General features: G+C 35.2%; 2 protein-coding genes across 4 annotated transcripts; one reads left to right on the top strand and one right to left on the bottom strand.

The window, feature by feature from the left end:
* Nucleotides 1-65: 65 nt before the first annotated feature.
* On the bottom strand, nt 66-23,595 carry JhI-21 (Juvenile hormone Inducible-21). The gene is made up of 7 exons (XM_028306790.1): nt 23,189-23,595; nt 19,097-19,395; nt 9,638-9,763; nt 8,298-8,439; nt 4,575-4,698; nt 1,591-1,791; nt 66-1,173 (listed from the first exon to the last, which is right to left on the bottom strand). The coding sequence occupies exons 1-7, from the start codon at nt 23,329-23,331 to the stop codon at nt 769-771; spliced, it is 1,440 nt and encodes a 479-aa protein (XP_028162591.1). The 5' UTR covers nt 23,332-23,595; the 3' UTR covers nt 66-768.
* On the top strand, nt 19,943-27,856 carry LOC114354419 (homeobox protein Mohawk). Of its 3 annotated transcripts, XM_028306795.1 has the most exons (5): nt 19,943-20,435; nt 25,109-25,194; nt 25,684-25,960; nt 26,172-26,331; nt 26,883-27,856. In XM_028306795.1, exons 3-5 carry the CDS (start codon nt 25,839-25,841, stop codon nt 27,459-27,461), a joined length of 861 nt encoding a protein of 286 aa, XP_028162596.1. In that variant the 5' UTR covers nt 19,943-20,435; nt 25,109-25,194; nt 25,684-25,838; the 3' UTR covers nt 27,462-27,856. The 3 variants fall into 3 exon arrangements, with proteins under 3 accessions (XP_028162596.1, XP_028162595.1, XP_028162597.1); XM_028306794.1 differs by lacking the exon at nt 19,943-20,435 and having other exon boundaries at nt 25,061-25,194; XM_028306796.1 differs by lacking the exons at nt 19,943-20,435; nt 25,109-25,194; nt 25,684-25,960 and adding an exon at nt 25,988-26,059.

The raw sequence follows: 27,856 nt of genomic DNA, 5'->3' as shown, positions 1-27,856 counted from the left end.
GCAACAAGTAGGTAACTATTGATTTAACCAACGCTGAAATGGAGAAGGTATAGAGAAAAGCTATGTATTTACTTACTTTCTATTTATTTCTGGTTTTAAGTAATCATTTTCCATGGAATGAATCATTATTGGAATGAAAGTTACTACGAGACAGTCCTTGTAGATAAGTACGCAGTTTCTCTACATCTCCATAAATAAGGTTGGCGCCTACTCGTATGTATAAAACAACCATTTTGCAGTCACACGGTGCACGTTACGTTATTTTCGTAACAAATATTGATAACAATCATGAAGTAAACTTATAAACGAGCGCGAAAGCGTCCTACTTTGTCCTTCATCCATTCACTTCTATACTTTAATCATTACCTAGTAAGAGAGATTACGATTACATTTTGCCTACAATGGCTATAGCAATAACGTCGACAATTTAGTGTATAATAAGCTATCTGTGTAAATTAGATCTTTATATAATTAAAACCGTTTCTCAACACTCTTTGCAAATGTAAAATCAAGTGCCATTTTGTGCAAAACTATTTCTAGCAGTATTGTCAACTATTACGTATTTTATATGAACAATGATATTAATGTTTTGTGCATAATTTACAAACGTGCAAAAAATGTATGAAATCACAATATCACATCTCAAAAATATAACTTTTGTTGTCTGTAAAAGTTGAACGTATTCCGTGTAAATAAGCTCGTCCAATAAATGCCTTTTAACACTTACTATAAGCGTAAATATTGGTCCTTTATATGCTTAAATATAATTTAACTATCGGCGAGTTTTTCGGAGGAGTCGACGTAGATGCATGAGCAGAGTTTCTGTAGGAACCTGAGTATGCAGCCGGAGAAGGAGTGGTAGGAGTTAGGTTTGTCCTTCCACCGAACGCAGAGGTAGTATACGGGTATTCCTGAGAGGAGAATGGCGAGGCCGATGGCGGTGTCCTTTGGCTGGGTGATGGCTGGGATAATTACTAGGCAGGCGATGGCGATGAGGAACACGTAAGGGATGATGATGTTAACTTTGATGGGGCGCGGGATGTCGGGCTTGGTCCGCCGCAGCCAGAGCATACCCACCACGGAAGCGCCGACGGACAGCCACAGCGTTTGCGAGAAGTAGTTGATCAGATCGAACACGTTGCTTGTCGTCAACATGAGTAAGGAGAAGAGACACTGGAAAATAAAAAATATAGTGCTACAACATTCGAGAATAATAAGTTCCTAATTTCAGTAATTTTCAAAGTTACACGCCTGAAACTTTTAATCTTTAGATCTACAATTTTTACAATCAACCTTAGCACGAAAACCACAAAAGCAAACGCAAATGATGACTTTTCAGGTATCGTCACCAGCAATTCCACCGATCTACGATAAAGTAACAAATCTTGAACTTTGTGTCTTTTGTATTAGGTAATTGAAAATGAGCCACCATGCAGCAAATTAGTAGCAAAACGATATTTTGGTGTCCAGCTGTAGAATATTTTCAGCGATAATGTCAATTTAATAGAGATACTATAATCTCATGAAATACCACCACCCAAAGCACTACATACATATTATACTAGGTACATTCATAAATATTACACTTACAGTAAAAATAAGCGACGGTATAGGCGTCTGTCTGTTCACGTGGAACAGCGTGAAGAAGGCCGGCATGTGTCCCTCCTGCGCTCCCGTCGCGAACAGCCGAGCTGACGTGAACAAAACCCCGTTGACCCCTCCGAAGGTCGACAGGGCTACGAAAACGGGGATCACCCAGCGCCAGCCACCGAATAGACGGTCGCCGAAGACCTGGAGATTGAGAATTAAGAGTGTTTAAAGTAGAGCAAAGCAAATATTAGGTTGCTACGCGAAAAATCACTCTAATGAAATCAATATCTCATTTTAAACTGAGGAGTTTTATACACGACCTGTAAATATGGTTAAACCTAAAACTTTGAAAAACACAGTACTTTTACGAAATTTGACCTCATTTGAGTCCTGGAAGATTTCACCTCACACAACTATGTTTTTATTACCTTGCAATTATTTATATCTTTGATGATTTTGATAAGGGATTTTTTATTGGATTAACAAATTACATTAAGCCTTACAATGTTTAAAGGATTTCGTATGATTTCACGTGATTATGTCATTGATAAGAAAATAGGAGTACTTAGGTATACCTACTTAAATAACTTATGGTTTGTGATTAAAAATTCATTAACAGTTTTCATGTGAAATAAATCTTGGGTAGAGTTCGCAGATTATTTATTTTAAAAGGGTAGAGCAGGTTGGTAGTTGCTCAAAAAAATCTCTAATACGAGTAGGTACGTGACCTACATATACATATATTTATAGATGTTCAATAGAACGATTATGTAGAAATAGGCAGGCAAAAAACACGCGTTTTTGACAATTGCACGATAAGAATGATAATAAAAATCAAAGTTATTATCTCTGTATCGACATAACATAGCTATTATCTACATGTTTAACAACCGTTTTGTCTTATTTAATGAAAGCTCAGGGTTAAATAAACATATATTATAGTAATGATGTTAACAGTTAATTGTAGCGTGCTCATAGATAAGCAAATTAAACTACTTAATACGTATTAATTACCAGAGTTGAAAGATCACAGTTCGTGCAAGTTGGATAACAAATCTAATTATAAACACTGTTGTTAGGCTAATTAATTTGAGCCTACTAAGTTGATAACTTTTTGCTTTGTTCCACTTTCTGCCAGTGTAAAGAAATTGTGTTTTTAGAACGTAAGTATACTACTAACTGATTGTAAGCGTAATGATAATAGACCTTCTTAAACAAAATGTTTTTGAAATGACCAGACTCCTAAAGTTTGACACCGTGATATCCGTTATTACAAACCAGAGGACTATTCCCACCTCTCGTTTCCACCGCTGCAAGTCCTGTGTAGCCAAAATCTACAGCTTGACCACCACAAACCCAACCAATGAAGGTCAAGTTTGTCCCGGGGAAAAGTTAATCTGTCATTGGACCCGCAACGAAATAAATCAGAAGATCATAGTAGGAATTCAAAGTTAAGGTTTCTGTGCAAAGTTGTTTCAAGCCACTCTACCCGGAAATGAAAATGAATAAAAAAGTCACAGTCAAATAATCTCCAAAATATTTTTCTTAACAGCAATATCGAATGATAAACGAATTTATAGAAAAAAATTATTAAAAATAAATAAATAATTTAAAAAGTTGTTTTCGATTTTATCTGCAACCGCAGTACGTTTTTTTTACTTACTTTACTTAGTACCTACCTACTCTTATGTCGGAAAAAAGCTCAAAGCTTGCATTTTCATCTCATGCGAATGCCTGTGTGTGGATGCACCTTTAGTTTAATACTCATATTAAACGACGTGTGTCTCACTCGCTGATGTGAATAAACGCAACTGCCATTTACCCAGTACTTACGTAGTCACTAAAATATTTTACCTACTCGTGTATTTATTTATAACCGTATGAATATGCAGATAGGATGTACATACTCGAGAATGTTTCGCTAATTACCCATCTAATTATAATTTTAATATGCATGATGATTAGTAGATATTTAGATATTTTATTAAAGTGAATCTTTTTTACGCCTCTGAACAATCGCCCTTCCTGTTTTGACTGTATGAGCTCTAATCAAAATTCTAGTACGTAGGACTTAATTATTCGCTGAATATAGTTTACGCTACGATTATTTTCTTCCGGTTAACTATTAAACTAATTATAAGTGGACTTATTATATTTCACTGCTGATTTGGCTCTACAAACATAGTCGTTTGGGCATCCTGTTGTTAGTAAAAATGTTATAGGCATATATGTAAGTACCTAACTGCTGCCTAATGATATGAGACACAAGATATTTGTCGATTTGTAAGTAATAATTTTATTAGTCTATACAAATAAAGAAATTTTGACTTTGAATTTGTGTTTCAGACGGCTGGTGCGGCTACTGATTCGAGTCACGCTAAGCGAAAATTATAGTGCGATAAGCACTATCATTCATAACCAGATTATAATCTCATAGTGATAATGAGAATTGAGGTCAAAACTCACAATAATAATCTCATTAATATAAATTTCATATGCATATTCTAGTATGTAGCTCGATTTAGATTGGTTGATGCATGTAACACATACACTGAAAAAAAAAAGTATAGTTACTGCTTACACAAATGAGTGACTAGCGAACTAGTGGTTACTACTAACAGGTAGGTACTTTGGTTATAAGGAACAAAATTTTGTGTAAATTAAACGAACTATTTTATAGTGAGCTAAACCAGGTTTGGTTATAGGTTAACACTCAGTTCGCAAGTTCGCATTTGTGTAAGCAGTAACGAAACATTTTTTAGTGTAGTTACAACAGTTAATTAAGTAAAGTTTGTAAGAGAAAGTTATGAAATCATTTCTTTTATGTACTGATATGAAATTAGATATTTATGCTTTTGGTAAGAAAAAACTTGTAAGATTCACAGCATGTGAGAAACACTTTTTGCGAGACACAAAATAAACACAGGAAAACCCAGGAAAACCCGACGACCCGACTGAAGCTAGTTAAAAGTATGAAAACTCACCACAGCGACAGCAGCGTTAGTCATCATCTCCCCCTTCGAGACTACGGCGAAGTAGGCCATGTTGGCCATAACGTAGATAATGGTCACCATCGGCATTGCGATCCATATCGCACGCGGCAAGTTCCTGAAATTCACGGAAATATTATAAATATGGGCTATAAATAACGCCTAAATTGCGGTAACGTTATTATTACGTATCTTAATGGTATTTTGATTAAGAGTCTTCAATTAACTAAACAAGTTAGCATTTGGTAATGACCACGATAGATCTAATTTGATTTCTGAATAACTAGGGATGTTTCAGTATCAATTTAAGCACTTTCGTGTTTGCAATTATGGCACTAGCTTTAATTATAGGACCCGAAAATAGTATACAACATTAAAAACAACGTATCGTTAATTAATTGATAAAGCCATTACTACTAATACCGTAATGACTTAAATATAAGTTATGTAGTAAGTGCAAGTTAATTTGTTTGTAGCCATGAACCCACTTGGATTGGCTAGGTATTAACTATCTATCTACCAATTGAATCTAACTAGAAGGGAAAGGAATGACAGACAGACCTTCATAACCAGACCAAAGAGTCAAACCGAATCAAACCGCAAAAAATCACTATATTTCTAAGCAATAAAGTTCTGTTTTGTGCTCATATGAATAAACAGAGTCACGGTCAAATTGAAACTACGATAAGAAACATAGATTTATTGCGGCGAAGGATATCTATGATGCTGGCTCCAGTCCAAGTGTGATAAAACCTATTAATACGTTGTTAATTTCATCCTTAATTTATCTCAGAGCGGTATGGGAATTGCTTTCCCTCTACATTCCCGGTCATCTTTATGTAGGAGCATTCCATGAATAATACATGCAATAGGGTGAGTGGTATATAGCCTTCACCAAGATGTACAACTACTTCTAATAAAATAAAAGATAGGCCTGATAGTAGTGTGGAAAATGGAGAGTTATTCTGGAGATTAACATTATACATATTTTTTACATAACATCATCATACAGGTGGCCCCATAAAGACTACTTCAAACTTAAGCCCAGATCAAAGGCTATGAGCTAGTAAGAAAAAAAATTGTCAACACTTCTTGAGCACCACCCAGAGGCGAATGGGGGATTTGGGCTACACTCCCCATACTGGCCAGAGAACTCGAAGAAATGGTTGCATGATTAAAAAACAAAATGGAGATTTGTGTCAGAATGCGTAGGACACCCTGTCTAGATTATACTATACAACTTTAGATAGATTGAGACATCCTTTATGAAATTCTTAGAAGTAAGACCTACCATATAACCAGCACCTACATAATTTCGACACATAGCTCCAAGGTCGTCTAGAAGATAACGCTCGTAGCAACGAGCATAATATTTAGATTGACTGCCTGTGGCTTCTCTTCTCAATACTTCCATTAAACGCATGGTGTGCGATAAGAAGCGATTATCTTTATATGATTGCTAAATGACTGGTATTTTCCTTTAATTCATTAAGCACTATTTTGAACCTTTTTATCCGTTTTCGAAAAGAAAAAAAGGTCAAAGAAAAGAAAGAACGGAATTTTGTTGTAATTAATTATTAAACCAAAAAAAATATATTAAGCTAGGAAAACGGTATCTATCAGTTCACAACCACAACCTTGTTCAAGGTTTGGCCCCGCGCTATTTACTGTCCCCGAGAAAAAGAAAAGTACCTTTCTTACTCGTATATTTGCAGGGCACTCGTGAGAACCACTTTAAAAGATTTTAGAATCTATTGAATTCGAAGTAGAGATTGGCTCTACATTACGTACGTTGACGTTACTACTATGTGCAAGTAGTAGTAGGTACCTACCATTTCAGGGTCACATGTTTTTTCAGAATGAGACTATAAAATTTTGATTAAATTCCAAAGGTTGGCTGGAAAAGAAAGCTTTATGGCAATAAGTTCGCCCTTTTTGATTCGATATTGTGCGCATTAGTTCATAATAATAATATCTCACAAATATGTACATGTATTGTCAGCAAATAACATTATTGTCGTACATTATGTAGTTTAAAAATTACAAATAAACTGAATAGATTGACTAGTTACAAAGATACCTTAATTGCAATCATAAGCACTTTTGTAATTGCACTAACTCAAACTGTTGCTGAACCTGATTAAAAAGCGAAAAAGCTTCTGCACAAAGACTGATGACCAAGATAATGTCAGCAATAAATAAAATGGTCTCGATACTGAGACGTGCTGACACAAAACGAAGCCTATTACAGAAGGTGCAATATACATTTCTTCTGATGCTACAGATATGGGATCGTCTGTTTTATGGGCTATATCTTTGATAGATTCACATTGTTTCTTATGTATATTAAGTGGGCTGGTATTTACCAAGGCATTAATGAAAATAATATGTTTGTTAAAGGTTTATCATTATGTAATTTGATTTAAGAATTTTAGAGGAATGGATTTTTTATTATTTTACATTTAGATAGGATATGCTATTGTTATTAATAAATTAATGATAAGAAGAGTCTTAAAATAGGAGTTTACGTTAAACTACGTTTCTTACACGATATCGCCACATGAGATATTATGTTATACGCACATTGTCATGTGATATGGCTCCGGTCAAAGGGTATCTTAATACGACATATTTTACACACTAAAACAGGTGGCTCTATTAAACAAAATACCGAATTCTATCTACTATATCAGCATATCAGCATAACGAATTAAGATTCATGTAAGTACTTACCTACTTATCTTGCTAAATTGTAATTAATTTAATTCATTCATAATTAACATCTTAGTTTATCTTTGTTAGGTGCTATTTCAAGGTCTTGCAAATTAAATACTTTTAAATTCAATAGATAGGTATAAGTAGGTATATTTATCGTAATGAGTATGACCATAAGACAACGCGTTAGATATTTTGCATTTTCAGTTTTCAATCTCAAAATATTTAACTGTAGGAAAAAATAAAATTGCTATTGCATTTCTTACTAAAGAAAAAAAAGTAAAGGGGTAAATAATACAGTACAATACAACTATGTTTTGAAATAAACAGCTATATTAACGCCATTATCTAAGAGAGATAGAAGAGAGAACGCCGTTATTAAATGCAAAAAGGCAAAAACATCTTTAGTTTCGAATAACATAACACTCGATTGGCTCTAACGAGGTAAACAATGATGCAGATGAATGGAGGAATATTACGCATGGCTATTATAATAGCTGTAATCATTCTACTATTTCCACTACGATAACCGTATGACCTATTATGTACTGCTATACCCCCTGCACATGGTACGATGACCTGGCAATAATGACAACATGACCTAGCAAACTATAGTCTTCTGTGATTGATTATAATTATCTCAGTAACATATACGTATTATGAAAACAATAGGTTTAGGGAATTTGCCAATTAAATTACAAACTCGGCCTATTTACTATAATAAAATACTTGAAAATAAAAATAAAATACATTTAAACTAACTCTATGTAATCTAAACACTTGCCTAAGAATCTTCGTAAATGTGATGACCAAGATAGATAGCGTCAGCGATTAATAAATATCGTCTATTAGACCACATCCACTATTACCTACATTATATGTAAATCAGATTATTTACATTTGCAAAATTATTACAATATCGCTTCCTATTTACAACAACGATATAAAAACGATATAGGGACGATATGACAAACAGTTTCCCCAAAAGCAAAATAAACTTACTTGTAAGGATCCTGCAGTTCTTCCGTGACGAAATTGAGGTAGTTCCAACCTCCGAAAGCAAAGAGGCCAGAGTAGAAAGCCAGTGCCACCTTTCCCGCGGTGTAGTCGCCCTCGAAAGGTTTTTCGAAGTTCTCTGTGTGACCTAGTGAAACCAACACATTCTAAATCAGGCAACCAAATTATCGTAATACATAGACGTTTATTGTGAGATGAAAAAACTCCTAGTACCTATTCTTTAAAATAAATTTGATAGAGCGAGCGGATCATGATCATACTGGAACAATTGATTATGCATCTACATTTCTATTCCTAGATAAGGCAAATAGTAATCATCTTTACTTAAAAAAAACATACGGGTCGAATTGAGAACCTCCTCCTTTTTTTGAAGTCGGTTGAAAAGGTAAACAAAACACGTCTGAGTTATCTATCTTCGATAACAGATTGAATATTTTATTCACACGTTCCACAAACCAGAATACCTACACATAATTAATCAAGAATGTAACAGAAACTTGTTTCGCACTTGGAGCAGTTAGTTATTACTTCAATTTACGACGTGCGTTAAACATAGTTGGCCGTGAAAACTGCGTGGCTTTCTCTGGACACAGTAACTTCATTAATTATGGTCAATATACGAGTACTTCCAGCAAACATTAATGATAAATCAAAGAGTCAGTCAGTCACACAGTGGGCCCACTGATAGCGAGGAGAGCAAGGTTTATCAGTTATTATTGATATCAATCAATCAAACGAGACGATTTTGCGACGTGCATGCATAAAAGTGGCTCATTGTTAAGGTTAATTAATAAATAGAAAATTTATCAACGACCACCAGTTTCTTAATGCATATTTATATCTTNTTAGTTGGGATATCGAATTCAGAAAAACAAAACTCAATAACATGTAGAAAAGATAAGCCTTTAAGAATAACTAACGGAAACTCATCTATCGGCAGGGGTGACTATTTATTTTAAGAAGCTTTCTCGTTAAAATGTAGTTAGGTCTCGTTAATCCATCTCTATCGTTAATCCATATCCAGGTACTCAAAGTTAAGGCTATCAACATTCAAAATATGTACTGAGCAATCTATGTCTATCTAGTAGGTACCTACTCATCTTTGTATTAAAATGGTAAAACCTATATCGAAACTGACGTTGCATTCATAGTAGGACCCTAAACTGGAACAGCCGCAAAACAAGCAAAACAAAACATATCATTGCAATAAAAAGTTGATTCGTGCCTTTGGCTATTATTGCCCTTTGCATAAAATGGTAGAGTCTACAGCCGAAGAATGACATGAAATGATACTCTACACTGAAAAACAAAGAATAATATCTTACCTGCACACAAATAGTAGATTCCAGAGATGATGATGACCACCAGCGCCAGGAGTTTCGAAGTGGTGAACACATCTTGGATGCGCATCGTCCATCGTACGCTGATGCAGTTGATAGCGGTCAGGATACCTGATGATAAAATGAAACTATGAATGCACCGACGCCCGTATTCACAAACGATGCTTGCTTAAGTGAAGCAGCAAATCGAACGAACAGCGTTGAATAGAGCTCTGTGATTGGTTCGTGTGTCACCCTATATACCCTGTGCGTCCACGCGCACTGTGAGACCTCATAGTAATGTTTGTGAATACGGGCGTAAGGACGCAAGAATAAGAGAACGGGTCGATTTCCAACCGATTTATTTTGTGTTATGATTGTAAACAAAAATTATGTAGAGCCTATGAAGCCGCGAGCAAAAACTAAGTCCTGAGAGTCTGAGTCGTATTAAAACAGGCAAGTCGTATAAATCTAGGATGGATTATGGCCTGAGGGTTCGCGTAACGGAGTAAGTTCCACGACAGCTTTGCAGTTACTGATTTAAAACCCGCTGAGGGCAGGACGTTAAAATGTGAAAAGCACGAATATATTCATAACGGGAATCATAGAGCCTGATCTGATTCTATACCTACCTATAAACTGCTTGGCGCTAAGTGTGATGTAGTACAAAGCCCATATCAACGAAAAGGCAGGTAAAGCTATTTAAATCACAAATTACAAGACAAGGTTCTTAAGAATTCGGAATTATCTACTGTAATCGGTTTGTAAAACAACAAAAACCGCAACGGGGATGCCATCTCATGCATCTACCGAGAATTATCAGGTGATCAGACGACCGTGACATGCCAGGCTCGGGTTACATTGTAGGCTCGCGTTTTAGGTACAATATCGCATGATTGATTATGATAAATTCATCAATAACAAGCAAACAATACACGCCACAGTTTACACGTAAAATGTACCCCGAGATTTCTCAACTTTATGAGTTCTATTCTCCAAAATATTTATATACTAGATATACCACCGCTTTTCTTTCTTACTTATAGCTCAACCCAGGTCAAGGCATAGGTTTAACATTTCATGTTAGGTACTTATATCTGCTCGAGTTTTAACTTATTTCAATTTTCTGTTATAGCTCAATTTATATTTATAAGATTTATGATCAAATATGTCAAATATTGAAACCTAAAAACTATTGCCCTGAACAATTTTATAGATGCTGACAACGATAAATTATGTCTCTCAATGACAGACAGAACGCACGCGAGCGGAACTTGGGACAGTCGTTATCAATACTCGTACGAAAGGGAAAGTTATTTTTGTAAGTGGTATAAGTAATAGACAAGTATTATGTTGGTATGTAGTAGGTATAGTAAACATTGGAAATAATAGCAATAATAGTGAAACCTGCAAGTTGCAATGACTCTACAATACGGTTTTTTATTTTTGTAATATAAAAGTAATTATTTTATGGCTTGATCTAATTAGGTCTTGATGGCTACAACACTCAAATTGCTATTTCGAATCTCCGATGAGAACAAAATGTTATTAAGGTAAGGTATAATCACGAGGATATTGCATAGACAAAATGAAACATTTACTTTTATCATATTATTTTCATATCGCTTTTAATACTCTCGTAGTATGGCACAAATTCATATGGCTATGTACCTAATTGGTGTTTTAATTGAAACAATTAATCAGGTCGAGTTTTTGCGCACATTCTACTAGCTAGATCAATCGGTATTGAATAAACAAGACATTTAAGAGAACAGTGGACGATGTCAAACGACAAGCAATTACGACTGTTTTCTCATTAGCCAATTACTGTGCCAATGTTGTTTGATGTGCTAAGAAGGTATAGTACGAGTATACTACGTTTAGTGAAATAGGAAACAAAACTAGATATCTTTACATTAGTCGTAGATATTGTCGTAATTATTTTAATTGAGACTGATTTTCTACCCCTATCTACAAATCAATCACATTTATGTTTCTACTTTTTTAAATAATTAACACAAACTAATCTAAGGATAAGATAACCTTGAGATTTCATTGAATATTGGAAACTTCTTACAATTCGTGTTCTCTACCACTTTCCTCCAAATAATGTGTCAGTAACAAATTATCCTGCACAAAAAATCAAGCAATTCTAATTTATATTTTCCAACGTTTATACATTAAAGAGATTTACTATTCCCGAGTAATTTACAGTTCTTTTAACGTGTAATTTCCGGCTTTGCTTCTGGGAATTGGAAGAAAATCAAACAAGACTTCTCCATTGAGAGGGAAGAGCGGTATCAAATAGCTGCTTGATTGCCTTGCGTCTCCCCGGCAGCGGCGGACGCCTCCACTTAACCTAATTACCCGACGAGGATCTCGCTTCGTCTCAAAACCAACCTGCTAAACAAACACCCACTCAATTCGATTTATTCATGACTGTGCCGCCTACTATATTACTAATCTCTCCTTGACCCGAGACTAGACTTTTCTGAAGAAAACTGAGAAACTGAGAGCTTTTTCAAAAGGGTTATACATTTATAGCACATTTTTTAAAAATAATATAAAATAATCTCTTCTTAACCCGAAACATTGGAGACATTTTCCGGGCTTTGCAACGAATGGCTCGGAAAACAGAGAAAATTGCTGAAAACATTTAATCTAGGCTCTTCATAACCCGAGACATGGAGACATTTTTCGAGGTTTGCTGCGAATGGCTCGGTAAACTTTGCACGGAAAGCAAAAAGCTCACTGCTCATAACATGCGGTTGGTTTCTGCGAAATGAATGAAGGATATTCATTCATTTCGCAGAAACGTCAGTTGGTAGTAGGGTTTCTGCTCGAGCTTTCTCGAACTCGAGAAAACTCGAGAAATTTGGCTTCATTCGAGACGAGAAAAAAATTACCGGAGCTCGAGAATTCTCGAGTTTCCAATTTGAAGCTTTAATATTCTTGAAAGCCTATTTTCTAAGACAAAAGTAAGTTTTTAATTATTTCATAGGTTAACGTTGCTTTTAGACTGGCCTAATCTCTCTTTTTTTTTAACTGATTTGATTTGCAATGCACGTAATGATCTGATTTTATCAACATTACCTACTCTATTTAGTTTTACTTTTGTTTCATATTTTTGATGTTGTTTTGTGTCGCTGAATAAAATATTTCATTTTCAATCGAAACTAAGTAATAACGTGGTAATAATGTTCACCAACGAGATGCTATACCTATTTATTAAGTACGTAACTTTGACTGATTTAAAGACTGAAAAATTGGTTAACTGTCTGTTAGGTTAGATACTCGTGCCTCCTCGTAAAGTTTATTCAAGTCGTTATCTTTTCCACTTAACATCAGGGCGATTGTGGTCAAATAACTGCCTTATTATGCATAAAAAAAAGAAATTTATTAAAAAAAAAAATTTTGTTTATAAAAAAACTATTTATCGTAATTTTGCTATTTGGACTTGTGTTTTTTAGAAAACAAGTGATTCAATTGTAGCTCCAGATTTTTATTGCTATTATTGTTATTTATCCTTAAAGTACACGCGACTTTATGACTTTTGTTCTGATTATTAGTTAATATTAATTATGAAAGAAGATTTTATGTTTTGTTTCTTTCCTTACCAAAATAAGTGGTACTAAATTCTATTATTCATTGTTGTGCAATAAAAGCAGGTAATATTAGATTAAAAAACCTGTTTTTATTAAATTTTAACCGATTCCAACAGTTTTAATTAAAAGACTCGAGACCCGAGAAAACTCGAGACTTTGGCCTCGAGAATTCCCGAAACTCGAGAAAAAAAATAGGTCGAGAAATCAGAAACCCTAGTTGGTAGATCAACAAGTCGCTTACGTATCATGTCTTATGTCTTAGAAACCGAGATGATAGCCGCAGTATAGCTGAAGAATTTGTGTTATAATAACTAGGGCCTGTTTAAAATATTAGTTAGTCAATAACATAAAAACAAACAAGATAGATTTATCCAAAATTATACGCAACTAAGTAGACTGTACTCGTATCTGAGAAGGCTTTTCCTACTTGTTGGTCGAAGCAACCTGTTGGACATTATTATTACAGTTGCCGCGAATACTCGCTATTATTCGGTATTCGGCATTACTCGACATTTTTTTGATATTCGTCGAATACCGAATAATAGCTAGTATTATTCGGCATTCGGCGAATAGTCGTTAAAATAAACTTTTAGTGAACAAAAAAACTAATGAGTTAAAGCAATCATATTTTTATTACTCCCCTAATAAAACAATGTACCTGTGCCTATCATATTCATGAAATTAAATTAGTCAGGCTTTTTAATTAATATTTTAAATCCAACAGAGGCAGATTGTGGTGCAAAAAAACATTTTTTTCTGCACGTCCGGGAGCAAGTCGGTTTCGATTTTCCTCGTAAATAAACCTGCCTCGGAAAATAGTCTTTCTGAATAAACAGAACTTGCTGGTGTGATTAAGTATCGTTTAGCAAGCTTACTTAATATAGGAAATCTATTCTTATTGGTACTCAAAGTCCACCATTCATATGGGTTTATTTTTCTGTCAGCCTTTGCTAATGCGATGTAGTGGGCGATTTCTTCAGCAGTGGCACTCTTGGGGTGCTCTTTAGTAGGTTGCTCTATACAGGGTGGAAACGATAAGTGATCTCATTCGATTATTTCTAAATTATACCAGATATAAAAAAACTAGTTATTGATCCTGAAAGTGCTTCATGAGATCTATCAAACGGTATCGATTGCAATTGTAGGTTACAGAATAAACTGGATCTATCTGAAAATTCAATGTTTATTTATTTATTGCACATAATGGATACATTGTATATTGTTAGGTTCCGTACATTTGGTAAAGCCACGTAATATTAAAAACTACACAAGATATCGTAAACCTGGTTACAGATCCTAAAAGTGCTTCACGAGCTCTATCCAACGGTACTAACAATAGGTTACAGAATAAACTGGATCTATCCAAAAAATCTATGTTTCCATCTTCCATAAATTTAGTACTACCACAATCAAGGCACTCATCTCTTGATAATATTATAGCAAGTAAGGATTAAAACTAATGTTTGCCATAACTAATTCTAGATAAAAATGCATAATTATGAGTTTATTTTAAGTTTATTATTTAATTAAAAGACAAACCATTTCTAATATTGTGTGGTTGGCATACATTTATTATGGGAGCTGGAAACATTGAATTTTCGGATAGTTCCAGTTTATTTTGTAACCTATTATTGGTACTGTTCGAAAGAGCTCGTGAAGCAAATTTAGAATCAGTAACCAGTTTTTCGATATCTTGTGTAGTTTAGAAATAATCAAGTGAGATCACTTATTGTTTCCACCCTGTAGATAATTCTTCAAAACATGCCATAATTTACTACATACTATGTAGGTATGTATAACATGAAACAGATTTCTTTAACTTTATTGTTTTCTTTTCTCACAACCTTAGAAGAAATAAGAAATAATTTTAATGTTTTTATGTCGAATAGTAATGTCGAGTTATTCGACTATTCGCCAAAGTGAATGGCGATTAATCGGTATTCGACTATTCGCTATAACCACTATTCGCGGCAACTCTAATTATTATTGTGTACATTCCGCCCACTCAAACTGTGAGAGAGATGAGTAAGTGATGGTGAGGTAGGTTACATTTTGCATAAGAAGGCAACAATATATTCAACGCAATGTCAATAACATGACTACTCTCTACCTATTGTTAAAAATCAGTAGTACGTATACACAACGGCACAATAAACTACACACTGTGGCTTCTATGTAGATAATATATTATAAGAGCTATTTTGCATCAAAATGTATGTATAGCTGATGTGCTGTAAACTGTACTAGATGACCTCGTTCAACTTTAAGACACCAGATTATATAACTACATATTTGAAAATACTAGTATTCAGCAAAGAGCCGAAAAGTTATGGATAATTAAACACTAGGTAAGTTGTATACTTACCTTAAGTACATGAAAGGAGCCCTACATAATTATTATGAAAGCTGGATAATGGGTTAAGCCATTAGAACACCATTCATTATCTCCATCGTTAGAAACTTATCTGTTAATAGTGTAGAAAGTGTTTAGTAAGCGCCTATCATTATACATGAAATGATCCGTAATCTTCAGAGCAAACACAGGGGATAAAAGTTAAATTACATTGAAGTTAATATGTTTCTTCTAGCTAAATTACATTTTCTGTTTGTAAACTATTATCTGTTCCTTGATTGTCTATTAGTTCAAACTAGTACTAAGTATCACTGGATTCTCACTGGGTCCGTTATTCGTTAATAATAATATTATTAACGCGAAAGCACCTCTATGCTCTATGGCTTAGTAGAGTCTCGAAAACTCTGCAGTCACTTTAAAAAAGCGATACATCGGCTATTTACTTCCTACTACTTCTTTATGTTATTAATTGACTACCTGTTGAACATAATTCAGTGGAACTTCACCACAGAAGGTCACTGGCAACAAATTCAAGTTATGTTTTTTTTATACTGCAAAATGCGCAAGCAAACAAAGTGTTTCACATGCCATCGTTTATTAACCGGTTTCAGAACATTTATAAACCTTTACAAGTGCCTGCTTGACATTAATACAAGTAGTTATTTTAATGTTGAATTGGGATTCACCGCGTGAAGCAGTTAAGGATAAATTTTATTCAATCAAAGTAATATGGCGTTAATAAATATTTTATTATGCCTAGATCCATTTATTCCTTTAAGGTCAGGATACTTATAAATATGTACATATATCTGCGGTTTACAGTTTACCAACACATTTAACTGTATGTAATTTTAGGTATCTGGTTCCAAATGGGACCTACCTACCTTATTTACATAATATCACAATCGTTTAAAATTCTAATATCAACAAAGTTTACCGGTTTCATTCTGTAGAAAGTTTTCTCAAGCACATTGTGACTTCGAATGAATAGTTTCATCGAATTTAACTTATCGAATTCTTTCTTTACAATGTAAGTAGTAGAGATTAGAGATGAAACGGATATCCGGTAACTATCCGGTAGGCCGGATATCCGGCCTAAATTTACTATCCGGCCGGATACCGGATAGTAACTCACTATCCGGCCGGATACCGGATATTAAAAAACTACGACAATTTTCTATTAATAAAATGAAATACATTAATCTTTGAGGTAAATATCAATAAAATGGCTTATAATAATGACGGCTTTTATTTAAAGTCCAAAAAGTTACAAGAAAACCATTTCAAAAAACTAATTTCTTTTTCTGGGCTATTCACTCTCATGACGATTGCTAAATCTATACTTAGGTATAATAAATCTGTAGAGAGGTCAATTCTGTACATGAAATATATTTTCAAAATAACTATCAGTAGTATCAGTGCAATCAATCAGTCTGTCCGTCTGTATGTTCCTTATAGAAACAAAAACTACTCGACGGATTTTAACGAAACTTGGTACAATTATTCTTCATACTCCTGGGCAAGTTATAGTATACTTTAGGAATTCCCACGGGAACAGGAATTAGCGGGAAAATCCTTTTGTATGAAAAATCTAAATCGCTTAAGTTAGACACTTGAAATTTGGCATGTAGGTACCTTAATAAACTTAAAGCTTAGTTACAACAAGGAATTCCCGAAATTCCCACGGGAATGGGAACTAGCGGGAAAATCCTTTTGTATGAAAAATCTAAACCGCGTAAGATAGATGAAGGGGGTAAAACGGGATCCAGGCGTACGAAGTCGCGGGCGCGGCGCACGGTGGGCTGATATTAGAGCTTCATAGACTTAGCGTCGCTCAAAAATCAAGCGCCGAATTTTGAAAAAATAAATATGCCAATGTGTTCCTTTACCAAAAAGGAATATTTTATGTTATGTAACGTTTCTTGATAAAGTTATTATTTAATAAGTTATNGCTCTGTAGTCTCCCCGACCAGTGACTCATGGCGTGTTTCAAATCCGCATTACTCTATTTTGAAACAATTAAACTTAATGAAAACTCTTTGGTTCTTTGGCTCTTTGGAACAACGTAACCTCACTTCAAAACTTCAAAAGAGTGTGACAATACCGCGTCCGTTCAAGTCTGATTGGAACCATAATATGTGCACCAGATTCACTTCCGAAGATATCGGAACGATAAACGTCACCATCTTATTCACATATTTCTGATATTCGGTTTGGCCGAAGATTCGGCTGGTTTTTGGCCGAAAACGAAAATATGGCCGAATGTCCATTTTTTGGCCGAAAATGGCCGAAAACGAAAACGAAAACGAATATTCGGTCGGTCACTAAATCACACACTCACGATAGCAACCGAAATCGCCCGATTGATCTGCCCCCTAGACAAGTGGCAAAATCTGACATTCTTTTCGGACGGATTCGATTTTCTAAAAGTGTGACTAATCTAGTCTACTAATAGACCCAATGATCGCGTTCGAAGCACCTGTGTGGCGCTAAACTCGTCACGACATGCAACGAGACAATGGGCCAACTATCCGGCCTCCGGATATCCGGCTATCCGGCCTAACAGTTGGCCGGATATCCGGTATCCGGTATCCGGCCAAACAACTATCCGTTTCATCTCTAGTAGAGATGAATGAAACCGATTTAAAATTGGGTGTACTTACACTTGTCACGGCATAATCATACTACATCGAAGCGATATTAGATAAGGATTTGTAGTAAATTATGACTTACACTGATAACGAATATATCAGTATTCGTATCAAGTCGTATATTATCTAATTTCGATGTAGACATTTCCTAAATAAAAGGAATTTTAAGCAACTTTATCAGTGCACTTCAGACTACATTATACTTAGAATAATATCTATGTAGTACAGATTTATTATCACAAGTTGAATACAGTGACACTACTTGTAGCTGGATAAAACCTGATATCTTTACAAAATAACAAATTTCAAAGCCGAAAAATAATATAATAAGCAGTAAAATTAGTTACGTCCGGTCCTCGGATGTAGGTAGCGTCTCCACAACATCGTTCCAAGCCTTTCACAACATGGGAAGTGGGTGATTGTCCGCAAAACAACATTGTCACCAGAGCCGTACACAATCTCAACTCTCCCAGGACTTAGTTTGCTCAATAGATCGCCAATTGTAGACCGTCTGATTAAATATCGAGCATAAATTGAGCGCCACTTGTGTCGCCTTCGAGTCAGATGTCAAGAACCGAAAAGAATAAATTAATATGATTTAAGAATGTGATACAATCTGCTCAAATAAATACCTATTTTAACGGTCTCAGTTTAATCAGGAGGTAATAACTTTTTCAAGACGAGTCTGACAATCCAACTGTTAAACAATTTTGTTACTTTAATTTAAATGCCAGACAATGGTGTCATTTGACATGGTCATTAAATCTCATGAAAGAATGACCTTCAGCTACGTAAAGGCAATCCTACAAGCGCATCACTATCTTTGACATCATCAAAATATTTTGCATTTACTTACATAGACACACCGCAGCCAGTAACTTGACAGCGTCCTGAGGCGGGCTGCATTCAGGGAAGAACGGCTTCACGACGTAATGTCCGAAAGTCAGCGCCACGATGGCCTGGGTCGTCGGCCTGATGATGAGCAGCGCTATCCACATCCTAAGAAACGCCGGGAGCGGCCCGAAGGCTGTGTAGATGTACGCGTAATCGCCACCCGATCTGGTGATGGAAGTCCCGAGCTCGGCGTAGCAGAGAGCTCCTAGAGTCGAAAGAAGTCCACAGACGAGCCATATTATCAAGGAAGCAGCTACCGATCTGTAACAAAAAAGTACCATTGACTATTGCCGAAACATCTGCGAACCATTACGTCATGTGCTATTGAGAACCATTAGTTACTTACAACGAACTAAATTAAATTGGGGATAACAAATCAATGATCCTACAATAAACGAGAATGACAAAATATGCACGGGCCATAAATAAATGCACAGTAGGTAAATGGTGCAGAAAAATATGTTTTGCTGGCAGATGAACTAAAACATTATCAAGAAACCGATTCAACCCAACAACAACTGCGACTTGTAAGTATTTTCCTCAAATTGTGTCACATGTATTAAATCTTTTTAAATGAAAAAACAGGAAAATATTACAATAGCCAATTTCATTTATTAATGAGGTAAGAATAATCTATTTTTTTTAAACGGAAAATTTATTATCGTTTTATGATTAGGTAGGTACGTTAACTATTTTATAATTTTTAACTAAGTACTTTCACGTAACGTTTTTATTTGTAATTCCGCAACGTAACTGTAGTAATTATTGGGTGAGTGAAACTTACGTAATAATTGAATATTTCCAGTTAAACACCCAGTTTAGTAGAATTTAAAAATAAATATTAAGTAGAGCTGATTCCGTACCTGAAGATAAATTAACTAAGTATGCCATGACAGTCTTGTTAATAAACACCAAGTAGATACTACGGCGACCCGAAACCGTAATGTCTGTAGAACAGACCCCAAATGAGTTAAATATCATAGGTACAAGTCCAGAGAAAGAACCAAAAAATCTTACAATCGAATGCTATTTTAACTACCGTAACGTACAAACTAATAGGTGCAATGAATGATATGGAATATTATGAAACCGATCCCCGCCACAGTCACACTGCACAGGTTTCAGGGCCACGGCCTACTAGTCTTACACTCTTACATGGCGCTCGCTTACCTGCGATCATTGAAATTTATGTAACGGTGTGGCATTGCAGCTCTAACAAGTTATCAACTAATAACTAAGACCATTTACTATCCTTCACACGATAACACCATTTATTAATCAACGGACTCTATTACATACTGGTAAATATTCATTTTGGTTGAAGAAATATTGCACGAAACATCAATGTAAAAATGTAAAGTTTGATATATAAGTCAATTATTTTGTTTCAATAACCTGTGTAACTTAGACTGCAGAGATAACCTAAACCAAACATCGATACAAGCTTTATAGAGTCATTAGAGAAGTTACTAAGTCCAACATTGTCCTATAGCAATGGTTTGTTCCATTGTCCATACTCTACTTAGCTAGAGCTAGTACGATTGTCCCATTTTGTAGCCTAGACTAGAGCTAAACGTCAAAATCATATTTAGCAAATTACATCTATCCAACAAGTTGTCAGTTGATGAGAAAAGTTCTGGAGCTAGTCTCAGGACCCCACGTACTTTAGACAAGTTCACCTTGAGGCCCCTTTATCATTAAAATCCTCAAACTCGTCTGCTTCCGTTGGGCAGTTAAGTTCGCCCAGATTTGGAAGTTACAGCCGAGTCTAAAGCCGGTCAGTGAACGCTCATTCCAGTTAGCAACAGGGCCAAGGCTGAGTATTGGGTTTTATTCTAACTTAAACATTTATTCAACGTACCTATTTTACACAAAAAAGCTACAGTATTTAATGTTGATGATCATGAACACTGAACAGGGGCAAGTCTATTACGTTTATCAAGTGCCATTTACGACTGATGACCGAGAACTTCAAATTGTTTTAACTTCTAATCGAATGTTCCAGTATCGATATAATAATATCAAATTCGTTATCATTATAATTAATAATCAAATATAGAGCCAAAGTTCCTAGTGAAATGTAATTAATTTATGACCACCTAAAATGCAATTTACAAATCGGTTTAATTCAAAATAAACTATAGAATATACTCGTAAAATAGGTAAAGTCGTTAATTTTATAACTTCAAATAGGTACAGTTTTCGTCTATTAACTACGAAAGAGATGAGTCAAACAAATTATTTGATTTGTAATATGCATTATATGCAGCAAATGTTTAACAACTTCATTTTAACATACGGTAAACAAATGAACGAATGCGATAAAAAAATAGCTGCTTGATTAGGTATGCATCTAATTCCAATTATAGTGGTTTGACATAATATTATCTAGTGCTCAATTTCAATTTTACCTAGGTATCGGCTTAAGGTAAATAAAATTAAATAGCCTACGGCAAAACCTACAAGCCGAGTGTCCTAAGTACCTACTACACGTCGTATTTTTTTGCAGACATGTTTTCGCATACCTGATATAGGAACAAAAAATAACTCTACATATTAATCAAGTCGCTCTATCTTCATGTCGCTTTAATTACACCCAATAAACCACATTCTTCACTTAATGTACCATAAAACATATGACGAAGGACTAAATAAATACGTGTTTCAAAAATAAGTCAAGAAACAAGTAGGCACTAAAACCCTACATTCCTATCTAAGTATAAGAATTGAATAAAATTAGTAAAGCCTATACATAAACAATGTAAGGTCCGGTTTCCACCAAAGCGGAGAAGAGACGAGAGCAGATGTGTTTTCCACATTTTCTTTCCGGACAGCTTTGGTTAAGATATGATTGTAATACACAATATCACCGCTTTAGTGGAAACCGGGCCTTAAATGCATTGAATATCCCAATTAATTTTCATAGTCACAATTTGAGATCCGCACAAGATTTCAATAAAAGGTAATTCGTTTCATAAAGTAACCTTATCGTAACGTTTGAAATTACGTAGGTATCACTAGATTTTCACAACAATTACGTTCTAATATCATTAGGCGACCAAAATAAACTGTATTACATTGTCACAATTACTTATTGCTTATTGCGGCAACCATAAGTGCCAATTTTATTTTGCACATTCAGAGACGATGACCGGCAGTAATTGACCCCAGAAATAACTTACATACCAAGGCCCATTAGCATGAGAATGATCAATTAGATTAGAGATTTGGTATTTTTCCACCACTTATTAGTAATGCTTTCGAACGTAATCTCTCCTTTTCTTCTTAAACCTTCTTAAACGAGTAATAAAACCGCTTGTAAATTCCTTAGTAAAGAAGACCTCATAATATTAGTGTTAAAGTATGAAATTGCCATTTTGTATGGAAATTTGGGAAAATTCATTTTCATTTTTGCGATTTTTTAGGGAACCACAAATTTGAACTTTATTAAAGTTTGTGGGTAAGTTGAGACAAAATTAGGCTATAGGATACTTAAATAAAAAAATGGAAAATTGATACTGGTAAAAAGATGTTCATATTTTTGTAACGGAATCGGACAACACTTAGGACAAGCTGTTTTTGACGATTTATTTCCAGTAAAAAAAACTCACAATTTTATACGTAAATAAGTCCATAAATAGTTAAAGTCCAAAATTCCCAATAAGTAGTAACCCTACAATCCTACATAAGAAAAAATAATTTTATTAATTAAAGGAAACTAAATAACTACGGTATTTATTTTGTAAAGAACCGAATCCGTCTAAATATTTGTAAGAATTATTTATTTTATACAGCATAAATAAAATACAGATCAGAACTTTTCTTACCATAGAAAGGATTTTTCATTATGGTTTTTAATACCCCATGTAGTTTATTTATTCCCAATGAAGACTTAAAATGCGCCTTCATTTTAATTATTTTGATTATTCAAATTAATTCTAATTTAAATAATGATAGTGAAGTCATTTCATAAACTACGAAAACAATATAGAGTTGTTGTTATGAAGTTAACTTCACTTAAATTAAAAGGGCGGGAAACTTAGCTCTCACTTACCCAGTGTTTAAAAAAACTCCAGTTGGCGAAATAAAAATTCCAGAGCCGATTATAGTCCCAATTATAATTCCCACTCCATTGAACAGTGTTATTTTACGCTTTAGAACAACTTTCCCGTCACTGGCTTGTGATTCTTCGCCCATTACGCAAAAATCAATCGCGCACCGGTAAATCGACGCACGTGGGCTGCGAGCACAAACGACTTAAGCGGAACTACTACGAAAATAAGACGACAAGACAACCCGCCACAGACTCTCTTACACGACTGAATCACTTTCTGTTACCATTTTTACGATCTACGAGACTGGAATAGGTTAGGTTTCTGACGTCAGCGTGAACGAAACACGCGTCTCAGCGACACGATCGCTACAGCGCATGTGAGAACTCGCAAAACACAACGTTAGTAGGGCGAAGTGTATGATCGTTTGTTGAACCTTATCGTTTGGTGATAGAGATCAGACTTGTTATAAATCACAACAACGCATTGTTGCTGTCTATACACCCGACAAAATCCGATAGCAAGCGAGAGACCGCGGTCTTATTGACACTGAAGTTAGTGCAGGAAAAAATGTAAGGGGATACGACTCTACTTTGTTTGAGTCACTCAAGCTTCAGGGGGGTCGCTTAACAGCTACCTTTATTGATGTTTTTTTTTTTCGTGATTTTTATAGGAAATGGGTCGTTGGGTGAATGATGCAAGCAATTACGACAAAAATCATTCAATTGCATCATCTCTTGAGAATACTAGCATCTAGCCTACACGTTCAGCAATGTTATATTGTAAATTAAAATGCAAAGTTCTATAAAAGAATTATCCTCCAACTCCTAAGCATTAAGGAGTTTTACCTTCTATCATCAGCTCATCTATATGAGATGATGATTTCCAGGAGCAAATACTTGAATAACTTAAGTAAAAGTTTGAAAAACGATATACGTGCCTATAAAATTTGAGGGTTGCCCTCAATTTCCCTAGAATCCCATCATCAGATCCTGACTTGGTGACAATCGACAACCTCAGAAGTGTACCCTATCGAACAAAAAAAGATTTTTGAAAATCGGTCCACAATTGACGGATTAATCGGTGAACATACATAGAAAAAAAACATACAGTATACATACAGTCGAACATATAACCTCCTCCTTTTTTGAAGCCGGTTAAAAACAATTAATTATTCATTACTTGTATTACCTAACTCCAAACTTTACCTAATAAATTACGGTTTTAATGTAAGTTGTTGGAATTTAAGTTTTGTTTTTGAATATGATTTGAGGCAGACAATCATATTTATTTTATAGATAGTTTATAAAACCGACTGCAAACTTATAACGTAAGACAAATTATTAAACTTTATTGAAAGCTCAATTGAAATCTAATAGGAACTCTACATTACAATAAGATTAAAACATACGTAGGCATCTACTCATTGATTACGTGCTCGTAGCAGCTACGACTACGGCTCATTTTTCCAAAGCTTATTATAAATATGCAGGATTTTATTAAACAAAACTTAACAATCCATTTTAACGTTCGATTCATGGAGTCAATAGAAGACGAACTATTTTATGACTACTTTTCCTGAAAACTTGAAAGCTTTTATCTCTCAATGCTTTATCAGCATAACAGTTTAGTTAGGTTACACATATCAAGAAAAACAGTTGAAAAGTCTAATTTTACTGACAAAATACAACGCAATTTAGTTATCTGTCAAATGAATGTCTAGTGGACTATTACTATGCTCAACTGAACACAACTCTATTAATACCTAACTACTTTAAAAAAACATTCACATAAGCTCTAAAGAACACTTACATGCAATAAAATATCTACCTACATATAAAAGAATGCAAGTGATGCTTACCTATTGTAATCGTGTTTTGAAGACATCGCGGGAGACATCCTGAAATAACATGAATTTGCAGTGACAGTGAGATGCGCCCGCGCCGCGGCGCTACCGTCGTGCGCTTATCCGACGCCATTTTCACAGTCAGAGCTTTCCCACAACCAGGTACGTGTGACCGACTGCACATTGTGACTAATTAACTCATCATTTAATAAACCAATTATCATAATACGATATTTAACATACCTGTATCGTCTAGATTTCCGTCAAAAAATAATTTTCAACACCACATTCATATTCGGCTCGCAAAAACAAGAACATTGACCCTCGAATCACACGTAACAGGAGCATGTTTTTTGTTCATTATGATGATTACTGAATACAAAATCACAATATACCCCACTTAACTGAAGTTCACAACACGTGTTAAAATTGACAGAAACAAAAACACATATTAGAGCACTCGTACAGTATCGAGAGCTAATAACATCTAAAAGTGAACTAAGGAATGTGACCGTCATGTTTCGGTTACATCAACGCACAGGCGGACAACAGTGCACTGCCTATTCTACTCGTCGCACTACTTAGACAGTGTGCTATGTTGTGTTCGAAAGACAATCTATTTGTGTCATCATGTCCTTATTTTTTTAATAGATCACCAAGCATCCCCCGCGGCGGCAGCGTTGCGAGACACGAGTCGTGTCGCGAGCAGCGGTGCCCTTCGCACGTGCTGACACTCCCCGTGGACTGTAACCAACACACAAGAAACCCGACATTCAGTTAACTTGAACCCAAAACACTATTTTCCGATGACACTTATCCAAACATCTGCTGAAGAGAAAATTACCCCGATGGACATCCTCGGAAAGCCACAGACTAAAGACGACAGCGGAAAATCCTTGAGACCCGTCAGAAACAGGAGATACACACGGTTAGTATGTATACAGATATGACTCACATACTTTCAGTTTCATTATTATTTTCTTTGTGCGTCACTCATAAACACCGCGTCTTTATGCAGATAATCGATGTAAATTGCATCTTTTAGCTTTTTAGCTTTATAATATAAACTTTTACGAACTCTACTCTCTACATAGGTATGAATATTATAATGATTACATACCATTTACAACACTTTGCAGGAGAAGTTTGGTCGCGGGTCAGAGGCCACAAAAGCGATTGTTCACGCCAGAAATCAAGCGATACCTGAAAGATTGGCTTGTCCGGCGAAGAGACAATCCTTATCCCAACAGAGAAGAAAAGAAACATCTGGCCCATGAAACCGGACTTACATACATTCAAGTAAGATTTCACAAAACATGATTCTATTTCAGGAATACGTACCTATCTATGTTTAACTTTCATTTCTAGTTTTTAGAATTTTGATTTTCAATTCGAGGGAACTCACGTACCTATGAACCTATCAACAACCTAATTGGAATAGTGCCAAGTATTGCTTGTGCTTTGTACATAAATAGGCACTATTTTTGTCACTGCTTTGTTAACCACGTTACATTATTTTATATCAAAGTTTAACGCGACACGTTCGTTGCGATATTATGAGATTGGATAAGTTTTAGAACTCGCAATTTCCTTTAATTCAAATTGAATTTGTGCTATCATCATGAATATGTACCTGTAACTGTAACATTATACAATGTATCGAATGGAACACTAAAATACAATTCGTTTTTCTCGCTGGTAGATATTTTATAGTAGCTAGGTACGACTATTTTAATGAAAATAATCAGAAATGGACTTCAAAAACATCAATACATAATTACTTATTATGCCGACCAATAACGCTACGCGAGAGGCAGTACCTATTAAAACAGTTAGTTTTTATTTTGCAGATCTGCAACTGGTTTGCAAATTGGCGACGTAAATTGAAAAACGTGAACGAAGATCGCAACCAACAAACATGGGGTCATCTTATACGTACGTACAATGACCGAGCTCAAGGCAACGTCGAACAATTCAGTATTTGCTCCGACGATAGCATATGGAGCGAATCCGAACACACCAGTCCGCACGACTCTCTGGACATCGATCCAGGGTACACCGACAGCCCGGAAGCTCCAGCAGAGTATCAGAGAGAAGATTCCGACGCTTCCTCAGGCTCGAAGGAAAAATACGAAGGTTTGAACAATAATACGTACACGGTAGACCACCAAACTGAAACTCGCGAAGAAAACAAAAACATAACGAGTCCCCTACTACTAAGTAAATGGTTGGAGAGCGCAGCTCGTTTCCAGCCCAGCGAGACCAACTACTCCTGGTGGGCGGATGGGAAACGTAGAAAGCCAGAGAAGACGGAGATTAAGGCACATCGGATCGCGCTGAACACCGCGAGACACGACAGGGACGAAGTAGAGGCTGCCGTGGCATTGACCACACTGGCGAGTGCCACTAGCCGCATTACAGCTCTCTAAGTCAAGTGTTGCTACATTTTCAATCTATTTTTATTGCGCCTGTACTCTATATTAAAATTATCATGTTAATTAACTTACTATAATGTTAAGTATGAATAATATTATCATGTTTGTTCCCAATATGACAATATCCATAAAGTTATCTTTGTAAGCAACTGTGGAACAAGTCTCTTAGTAGACTGGATATTTAAGTACATTTTATTTTACTGATGTAAACATGTCTACCAAAAAGTAATCTATGTATTTAAGAATTGAAACATTTGTGCCTTAGTTTAGTAAATAAAATTTACTTACTACATCCCCAAACAATGTTGCTCAAGTATTATTTAAATATAAGGTGTTTTAGTATGTAATAATAAATCTCTGATTGTAATTATTTGATCTCCATTAGTTTA

This window comes from Ostrinia furnacalis, unplaced genomic scaffold (genome assembly GCF_004193835.3).
Source record: "Ostrinia furnacalis isolate ACB-3 unplaced genomic scaffold, ASM419383v2 OfSCF2049, whole genome shotgun sequence".
NCBI classification, from domain to species: Eukaryota; Metazoa; Arthropoda; class Insecta; order Lepidoptera; family Crambidae; genus Ostrinia; species Ostrinia furnacalis.
This window is presented reverse-complemented; position numbering and strand designations above follow the sequence as displayed.